Consider the following 10,540-nt stretch of genomic DNA (forward strand, 5'->3'; position numbering starts at 1 on the left):
TTTGAAAATCATTATGAATGGCATGATGCGTTTTTCTTCTTCGTCTATAACGTAGAGGGAGCTTGCCCAATGAGATGCCTTAAATGATCATGACTCTTAAAGCAGTGTTGATCAAATATATTTTGGGAAAATTTATTTATTTTACAAACTTGTTGATATACAGGGAGTCACAATTACACCTTCACTCTTTACATATTTCAGCTTTCAACAACCAACCCATCAGCCGAGAAACCATTCCTATAATCTTACTTGGACATGTATTTGTGTCATTCTTATGCTTTTTCTCTCTTCTCAGACTTTTGTATATCCTCTTCACAGTGAGCTGTAGGAATCTGCATTTTAGGTGATTATTAAATATGTGTGTGATAAATCGGTGCTTGTCAATTAAACTTTGCCATCCTCCATTTACGTCTTCTATTAGAGCACAGCCAACAACGTAGCCGTTTTAATCATTTTAAATTTTAACATAATTTGTTCTTGTACCTTTTCACAAATGAGACACCAGAAAATTGGATTCTAAGGGAAGTTGCTCTTTGCACCAGTGAGGGTTCATGATAATTTCCCCAACAATGGATGGCCACATGACACTCTTCATATGATGTCCAGTTGAGGACATACATCGTGCTCATGCATGCAGTATGTTGACATCGACTGATTGGAGGCTATTGTGGGACACTGTATGTTGGGGTTGGGGGTGTATGGTCCCTGCCCTCAGCCACATGCCTTGCACAATACTTGATTGGCACTCACTCCCCTAGAGGAGGAGTTTGCTGCATGTCTCTTTCAGCAGGGGTAACTGCTGGTCTCTCTCTCCTTCTCCAGTAACTGGAGGCACAAGTTCCTTCTTCACCAGCCTCACTTCATTTCTCAGGTAAGTTGTGCTATCCATTGCTTGAATCTTTGCAATTTAGCCATGAAAAGGCATTGTTGGCAGTTAATGCATGCTGTTTGTCAGTCTTTGTAAAATGGAAAATCTGCAATTTTCTCACTTATTTGGGCTCCAAGGGGTGAATAAATTGCCTGAAGCTGTTTCCCTTTTAGTAAAAAGGGTTTAAACACATAATCCGGATGACAATACACTTTTATACCTAAGTGTGGTAAGTAAATAGTGTGAAAAGTGGCTTCTTATTCAAATATTTTATCTTGTAGAATGTGTTGATTGCAGAGTGACTCAGGACAAGCGTACAATTATTAAATAAAAGAAAGAAAATAGAAATAAATAAATAAATATTTGCCCTAATTTGAACTTATACTGCCAGAGGACATGAGGCCTGCTGCTCATGTCTCAAAGTCTATAAAAGGAACGTCATGGTTGGGCTGTCCAGCGTTGCTATTCCTGGACATACTGCTGATAAATTGTGACAGATGCAAAGAGGGGCATGTTGACGCACTCACTCCCTCCAGCATCACCTGGTACCACACATGTTTTCAAAGGTATCAGTGTCTAGTAGTGCCTAGATACATTTTACTCACTCCAAAAAGTAAGACAACCCTCCTCCTTTACAGGGATTTGTCATTATTGCTTACATGAGGGAAAAGAAAACAGTACACGGGCATGGTACAAGGACATCAACACTTCAAAATTAATGAAGTTAATGCAGAATCTCAGTTTTAATAATATATTAATGTAGTTCAGTCGTGTGAATGTGACTTTGTTTTTTTTTCACTCCTCTTTATTCCAATATGATAACATTTGATGAAACCAGGTTAAATCTAGGCCTATTCTTTTACAGTATAATTCATACTCTACCTGCCACAATTTGCATTTTTTACACAATTTTATCACTGACACATGACTTTATCTGGATGAATGGTGCATTTTGTGCATTATCATTGAACTGTAGTGCATTTTCCTCAAAATCTGACATTTTTTATTTATATTTTCAGAAGGTCTGGGCTGTGTTCTGCTGCAACAGCCATGGCACCCAAAAAGAGCAAGACGACCAAAAAGAATAAAGGAGACATAAATGAAATGACCATCATGGTTGAGGACAGCCCAATCAACAAGATCAACGGGCTGAACACACTGTTAGAAGGAGGAAACGGCTTCAACTGCATTTCAACTGAAGTGACAGATTCAGTGTATGCCCCAAATCTCCTGGAAGGTTTGAGCCACATGAGGCAAGACAGCTTCCTCTGTGATCTAACAGTTGCCACCAAGTCAAAGTCATTTGACGTCCACAAGGTTGTCATGGCCTCCTGCAGCGAGTACATTCGAAACATCTTGAAGAAGGATTCAGCCCTGCAGAAGATTGACCTGAATGACCTCTCGCCTGTCGGCCTCGCCACAGCAATCACATATGCATACTCTGGAAAGCTCACCTTGTCGCTGTACAGCATCGGCAGCACTATTGCCGCAGCCATGCTGCTGCAGATCAGCACCTTAGTGAAGATGTGCAGCGATTTCCTCATGCAGGAGCTCAGCGTTGAGAATTGCATGTATGTGGCCAATATTGCTGATGCCTACAACCTCAAAGAAACCAAGGTGGCAGCGCAGAAGTTCATGCGGGAGAACTTCATCGAGTTCTCTGAGATGGAGCAGTTCCTGAAGCTCACCTATGAGCAGATCTGTGATTTCCTCTCAGATGATTCCCTGCAGCTCCCCTCTGAGGTCACAGCCTTCCAGATTGCCATGAAATGGTTGGACTTTGATGAGAAGAGGCTGAAGTATGCGGCAGATCTCCTTACTCACATCCGCTTTGGCACTATCTCTGCCCAAGACCTGGTAAATCATGTCCAGAGTGTGCCTAGAATGATGCAAGACTCTGAGTGCCACCGTCTCCTTGTTGACGCCATGAATTACCATCTGCTGCCATACCAACAGAATATCCTTCAGTCACGCAGAACAAAGGTACGCGGTGGCCTCAAGGTGATACTCACAGTTGGTGGACGCCCAGCCTTGACAGAGAAATCTCTCAGCAAAGACGTTCTCTACAGGGACGTCGATAATGTGTGGAATAAGTTGACAGAAATGCCAGCTAAGAGCTTTAATCAGTGTGTGGCAGTCTTGGATGGCTTCCTGTATGTGGCAGGTGGTGAGGACCAGAATGATGCTAGGAACCAGGCGAAACATGCTGTCAGCAACTTTTGCAGGTAAGAACTAATTGTCACTTTAAATCTGTAATTCATCATTTGTCATATTAGTTTGTGTGGAGTTAGAAAATAACTGTAAATCCCTCTCAAATACTTTAGGTATGACCCCCGGTTCAACACTTGGATTCATCTGAGCAACATGATCCAAAGGCGCACCCACTTCAGCATCAACACCTTCAATGGCCTCTTGTTTGCTGTCGGAGGGCGAAATGCTGACGGTGTTCAGGCATCTGTGGAGTGCTATGTGCCATCCTCCAACCAGTGGCAGATGAAGGCACCGATGGAGGTGCCCCGCTGCTGTCATGCCAGCTCTGTCATTGAGGGCAAGATCCTTGTATCCGGAGGTTACATCAACAATGCCTACTCTAGAGCCGTGTGCTCTTATGACCCGTCTACTGACACCTGGCAGGACAAGACCAGCCTGAGCACACCTCGAGGTTGGCACTGCGCTGCCACGGTTGGAGACCGCGCCTACGTCATCGGTGGCAGTCAGTTGGGTGGTCGTGGGGAGAGGGTAGATGTCCTGGCCGTCGAATCTTACAACCCTCAGAACGGGCAGTGGAGCTACTGTGCGCCTCTTCACACAGGAGTGAGCACGGCCGGTGTTTCCATTTTGAACAACAAGGTGTATCTCCTCGGAGGCTGGAATGAGGGTGAGAAGAAGTACAAGAAATGCATTCAGGTTTACAACCCTGACCTCAATGAATGGACTGAGGATGACGAATTGCCAGAAGCTACAGTCGGCATTTCATGCTGTGTCGTCACCATACCCACAAGGAAAACACGAGAGTCTAGAGCCAGTTCAGTTTCCTCTGCACCAGTCAGTATATAAGGGTTTAGATCATAAGGATGATGTAGTTTACATGTCTAAAGGTCTCCAGCTTGTCTGTTGCATACATCTAAACTCTACCAATGGTCCTCTTCTGAGGGCTAAGAGGATCAGTTTAAATGGTCATCAACTTTCTCAGATAAGCAAAAATGAGTAAAATGCAAAGATTACATTAAAAGCAAATTAAGCAAATTGAAGCCAGAGCTGGCATGTTAAAGGAGAAATTTGAAACTTACTGGACATCTATATTCAGTATAGTTTAATAATTAGTATATTTAATTAGTGTATTTGGTATCATTAATGATGGATAATGTTTTATGGTAGAGACAAACTGAGCATATGAATGTGTTTCACAACAATTTTATAATTTTTAGACAGAAATTTCTCCTTGGGGCCAATTCAGATGGGATAATTTCATTAGCCCTTTTTCTATAACATATAAAATGTACTTTAAAGCTCAAATAAAAGGAATTAAAATGAGAATGAATACTGTTATTGAGATTAATCTGTCTTTTTTTACACAGTGCCATGAAACTAATAATACTGTGTTGTTTGTTCACATCACATATATTGATATAGAAGGATGTCCTAATTAAGGTGACTTTAGCTACTGTGATTCTGAGATACTTGAACAGAATGAGAAGCAGCAAAAGCTGGAGCTGGAATAAATGTTGGCATCACCTACCAGGTGTAGGTTTTATTTGTGTTTTCATTAGTGTTTTAACACACTTCACAGTGAGGCTGCAGTTTCTCTACATGTGTTTCATGTACAGTATTCAGTAGTCTTGTGTCCTATACTGTGATTGTCATAAACACTATCGGTGCAAGGAAAACAGATTCTGCTGGGAAAATGTTGGAATGATGAGGCTTGAATGGGTTTAAATGTGACAGTAATAAAACTATTTTGTAAAAAAAAAAAGAAAAACATAACTTGGAAATGACGTTGTCAGCCTGAGCTTTCTTGGAAGTCGGTACTTATGAATTCTCTGACTGCTCATGTCCTTTTTGTTTGTTTTTAAATTAAAGAGATGAAGTGTAAGTCAGCCTGAGCCGTGGTCATTTATTCATAACATACGTGGTCATTTTCATAAGACTTTAAATTTGCTAATTTTGTGATTGACATGATTATTTTTGCCATTTTCACAAAGGTAATATCTATTCACCCATTTTAGTCATTTTGTTTAGTATTGAGTATTGAAAAAGGTGTGGTGCAGTAAATATTGGCACATACTATAACTAAATGTGCCTGAAAAGTGTCACCATGCTGTGAAAACAGCAATGTGAGGATTTTGTTTCAACAGATTTTCCCAGCATTCACTGCAGTGGACCAGGAGGAACAAGTGAGGGATTCATTTCCACATTTGAATCACGAGGTATGCGCTTTTGACTTTCTATCCTCTATCAGTGGTGTCAAAGGGTAGAAACTGTGAATGTCCAGCCCAGAGACTCATAAATTTGTATATTTTTACATGTCTTTACACAAATATATTTCTATTACATACAGAAATACAAGGAGATAGGAGATTAAGTCTTTAAACGCAGGCATCAACTGAAATTATAATTCCCCTGCAGATCATTGGTATCGAGTGGGTAACCCTGCAGCCACTTGTAACTATTAAGTAACTATTGTCATTATTCATAATGACCGCACAGCCAGAAAGATTTCAGCAGAGCCAGAGTTCACTTCACCAAAAATGTCAGCTCTGACTAAGAGCTAGAAAACACACCTACAGGCATGAAACATGAGCCAAATTAAGACATAAAAATCACATTATGCACAATATGTAATTTTGGTGTTCTTCTGTCTTTAATGTGCAAAGAGTTTCATGTGCTATCTCATAAATTACATAATTGGCCAGGGTTCATACTGAATTTTTTTTTGTTTGTTTGTTTGTTTGTTTTCAACTAGCCATTGGCTCATACTGAAATAAAATATAGAAGTACTTTCTGATGACAGAATATGTTCTATCTTCTGCTGACACAATGAAGGATCAACACACTCTCCTTTAACTGATGTATTTAAAAGAGCACAGTGTTTGAATTTACTCAAGAACTATACTTATACAATTTTAAGGTATTTTACTTGACTATAGGCTATTTCCATTTCATGCTTCTTTATACTTCTACTCCTCTACAGTTTTGAGGGAAATACTTTTTATACTTTTAATTTAAATTTAGATTTTTCAAACAAAATAAAGGGCCTATAAAATATAATGCATTCTTATAAATTAACTACCCAACAGCATATAAAACTGTTAAAACTGGCTCACCCTCGACTAATTATACAACAGCTACTTACACACTAATACACAAGCTGACATTAGCCATTTTTCTACACTGAGTATACTTTTATATAATTAACATTTTCAATGCATGGCTTTACTTGTAATGGAGTAATTTTACAGTGTGGTGTTGCTACTTTTACTTAAGTAAAGGCTCTGTATACTTCCTCCACCACCGAACCAGTAAAATCAGCAATGTGCACCAAGAGGAAAAACAGGTAGGTAAGTAAGTAAGTAAAGTTTATTTAATATAGCACCTTTCACAGAGCAGGTCACAAAGGGTAAAATTGTTAAAGAAATAAGACCATAAAAATAGTGCAATATAAGATACAATAAAAGAAACAATAAATATAAGCAACAACATACCTTAAAAACACACAAAGTGCCAAATCATGCAGTGCTCTATATGTGAAAACAAAAATTAAAATCAATCCTAAACATGAATGGAAGCCAATGTAAAGAAGATAAGATGGGTGTGATGAGAGTCGTCCTGCTCAAAAGCCTTGCAGCAGCATTCTGGACCATTTGTAGACAGTCCAGGGACGACTTGCTGAGGCAGGTGAAAAGGGAATTGAGTAGTCTAGCCGGGATGATATAAAAGCATGAATAATCATCTCTAGCTCAGGTTATGATATGACAGACCTGAGTTTGGCAATGTTTCATAAATGGAAGAAACATGAACGGGTCAATGATTCGATATGTTTATCGAAGTGTATTGCCTGATCAAATGTAACACTGAGATTTCTAAGATTAGACTATACAGCAGAAGAAAGGGACCCAATACACTGAGCAACCTTGGAAACTCCGCTCTGAAGCAATAATAAGGAACTCAGTCTTATCTGCGTTTAGTTATAAAAAGTTGTTAGCCTTCTCGGCAGTCTGACTGCCATTATGACAGTTGGACAACTGTGCAAAACAGATATTTTATCAGTCTCAGTAGTCTTAAAAGAGACATACAGCTGAAGGTAACTGATTATTGTATAGGTTTATCGTTTATTTAATTTTATTGTTCTTGTTTTGTTTTGTTCTTATCTGTTTTTTATTTTTACATGTTTGAAATAAAATTGACTAACCAATTAATGTCATCAGCATAACAGTGATTAGAAATACCTTAAAATTTGCTAACAATATGACTTAAGGGAAGCATATACGGAGCAAATGGTATAGGACCTAAGACAGAACCCTGAGGCACACCACAGGAGAGAGCAGCAGTTTCAGACATGTATGTAGAGACAGCCACCCACTGCCTTTCAATCAGGATGCTGTGATCTACAGTATCAAAAGCTGCACTAAGATCTAGCAGCACCAAAACAGAGCATTCAGCCACATCAGAAGACATCATTATATCATTGGAGACTCTGAGAAGAGCTGTTTCAGTGAAATCCTTCTGACGAAAACCAGATTGGAGTTTATCTAAATTGTTGTGTGCAGTCAAGACAGCATTGAGCTGTTTGGCAACAACTTTCTCTAAGACTTTTGAAATAAAAGGCAGCTTAGATACAGGCCTGTAGGTTTTGGGCAGGGATGGGCCAAGGAAGGGGATGAACAACTGCATGTTTAAAATAGGCTGGGACACAACCAGATTGCAGGGAGCTATTTATAATAGAGACCAGGCATGAACCAATAGACTCAAGTACATTTTTAATCATGGATGTTGTTAAAATACCTCCAGGGCTGGAGGAAGGTTTCATACTGCCTACCAGATCAGTGAGGTCTTGCAGGGAAATAGGACAGAAGCAGCCCAAAATGGACAGCCGAGTTGGATAGGCATAAAAAGGGGTAGAAGAGCAGATGTTGCTAGCCCTGACATCTCTAATCTTATCCACAAAGAAAGAAAGAAAGTTGCCACAATCTTTATTTGGAAAAACAGGCACATCAGGAGGTAACAAGGAATGTCATCTACGTGAATATTAAAATCACCAATCATAATAACTCTGTCCAACCTAATGATAGATTATAAAAAATTCAGACATAAAAGAACTATTATAACCAGGGGGGTTGGTAAATTAAAATACAATAAAACAGATTTGAAATGTAAGGTAAAATGTAAAATGTAAAATAGATTATGTTGGTGAAATGTAAGAAATTGCCACAAAGGCAGTGGTTCCATTACAGCCTTAGCAATATAATATGATGGTTTTTACTCTGCTGCAGCCCCCCTGTTTATGGCTGTAGTGACTTCTCATATTAACAAACCCCTGATTGCTGTGTTTTGGACCAGCCATACTTTTTTTTTTACAAGGTAAAATCAACAGGTCACCCCACACTCAGCTACGTCTTTTATTACTCATTACTTAAACACCAGGTCAAGTTTTTGTTAACATATAGGGAGGATAGTGAACTTGAAAAAAGCAGGACGATTACTAGTAGACTGGGGGTCATTAATCAGGCTAATGGAAACCAAAAAAAGAAAAAGAGTATGTCAGAGTGTTGGGCATTAAACTACATTATTGTTTGGGGCGGATGTCAGTGCAGCTTATAACCTGTTTTGCACACATGTGCAGTACTACATCAGATAAGTGAAGTAATTTAACTGTTCGCTGTGTCATCATGACAATCACATCTTTCTTAGTATGGTGCTGCATTCCATTCCTTGCAATAAACTGGTATTTCCACACACTGTTATAAAAATGACCCGTTCATTTTAATGCTGTAGGCTGGAAATGATCCTGTAACCAAATACTGTAGCTTTGTGGTGATGATTGTAGCAATTCAATAGCACTTCTTATTTATCTTATTTTACATATTTTTGTGTTCCAGAGAGAGTACACATGGTATAAAAAATGTCATAAATGTCTCCAATTTTCAACAGTGTCATTGGAGATTCAGTCTAGTTTTACATGTCATCTCAAGTCTGGACAGTTATAGCTGATGTACAAAAAATCTGATAATTGAGAAATAGTTCAATGTAAAAATACTCCATTACAAGTAAAAGTTCTGCATGAAGACTGCTCCTTAAGTACATAAGTTTTATCAGCAAAATGAAATGTGAGTATTAAAATAAAAGTATTAATTTTGTCCCTGTGACTGATACATATATGACATCATTAGATTATTAATACTGAAGCATCAGTGTTAGAGCAGCATGTCACTGTTGTAACTGCTGGAGGTGGAGCTAGTTTGAACTACTTTAGTTAGCTAGTTTAGTCCTGTGGTTCCCAACCTAGGAGTCTGGCCCCTTCAAAGGGTCACAAGATAAATCTGAAGGGTCGTGAGATGATTAATGAGGGAAGAAAGAAGAAAAAAGTTCTGATACACAAATCTGTTTTCAGTTCCGTCTGTGAACTCTCTGACAGCACCTGAAGGATCCAGGGCTCCTTTTGGACCCAAGACTTCATGCCAGCTCCTTAATCAAGCCACCTAACCGACACTGAGCATACAAGTTCACAGAGGCAGCCAGCAAGACACTCAGTCCTCATTACTTAAATAGCACTAGGTCAGGTTTTTGTTAACATAGAGGGAGGATAGTGAACTTGACAAAAGCAGAACGATTACTAATAGACTGGGTGTCATTAATCAGGCTAATGCAAACCAGAAAAGCTAAAAATAAATAAATAACGTGTATGTCAGAGTGTTGGGCCTTAAACTACATTCTTATTTGGGGCGAATGTCAGTGCAGCTCATTGGCCTATAACCTGTTTTACGCACATGTGCAGTACATACAGCTCCTCAGATAAGTGAAGTCATTTAACTATTTGATGTCATCATGTCATTCACATCTTTCTTAGCATGATGCTGCATTCATGTTCTCACAATAAACTGGTATTTCCACACACTGTTATAAAGACAACTCATTCATTTTAATGCTGTAGGCTGGAAATGATCCTGTGACTAAACCCTGTGGCTTTGTGCTGGTGATTGTAGAAATTCAACAGCACTTCTTATTCATCTTATTTTACATGTTTTTGTCTTCCAGAGAGAGTACATATGGTATCATAAATGTGTCCAATTTTCAATAGTGTCATTACTTTGTCATTGAAGATTCAGTCTAGTCTTACATGTCATCTCAAGAGTGGACAGTTATAGCTAGTGCTGAAACAATTGGTCGATCAAAAGATAAATCGATTAACAAAAAAATGATGTACAAAAAATCTGATAACTGAGAAATAGTTCAAGTAATTTATTGAGCAAAAATGTCAAACATTCATTGGTTCCAGTTTCTCAAATGCAAGTGTCGTATATTAAGGTAGCCTGAACTGAATTACTGGGGGTTGGACTGTTGGTTGCACAAAATAGGCTATTTCTTATACTCTGGGATGTGGATACTGACAATTAAAATTAAAAGAGAAAATAATAATTCTAATTTATTAGTCAGAACAATTGAGACAAAAGAAAA

At 38.8% G+C, this 10,540-nt stretch overlaps 1 protein-coding gene across 1 annotated transcript; it reads left to right on the forward strand.

The window, feature by feature from the left end:
* The first annotated feature begins 762 nt into the window (after window positions 1–762).
* Window positions 763–4,965, forward strand: klhl31 (kelch-like family member 31). The gene is made up of 3 exons (XM_044372391.1): window positions 763–871; window positions 1,888–3,093; window positions 3,193–4,965. Exons 2-3 carry the CDS (start codon window positions 1,919–1,921, stop codon window positions 3,923–3,925), a joined length of 1,908 nt encoding a protein of 635 aa, XP_044228326.1. The 5' UTR covers window positions 763–871; window positions 1,888–1,918; the 3' UTR covers window positions 3,926–4,965.
* The last annotated feature ends 5,575 nt before the right edge of the window (window positions 4,966–10,540 follow it).

The sequence above is a fragment of the Thunnus albacares genome, chromosome 14, assembly GCF_914725855.1.
Source record: "Thunnus albacares chromosome 14, fThuAlb1.1, whole genome shotgun sequence".
NCBI lineage: Eukaryota > Metazoa > Chordata > Actinopteri > Scombriformes > Scombridae > Thunnus > Thunnus albacares.

Bases quoted from the DNA above. Each gene is read 5' to 3' on its own strand.
- klhl31 (XM_044372391.1), top strand. From the start codon at position 1,919: ATGGCACCCAAAAAGAGCAAGACGACCAAAAAGAATAAAGGAGACATA. The intron at 3,094-3,192 runs GTAAGAACTAAT...CAAATACTTTAG, and splicing joins GCTGTCAGCAACTTTTGCAG to GTATGACCCCCGGTTCAACA.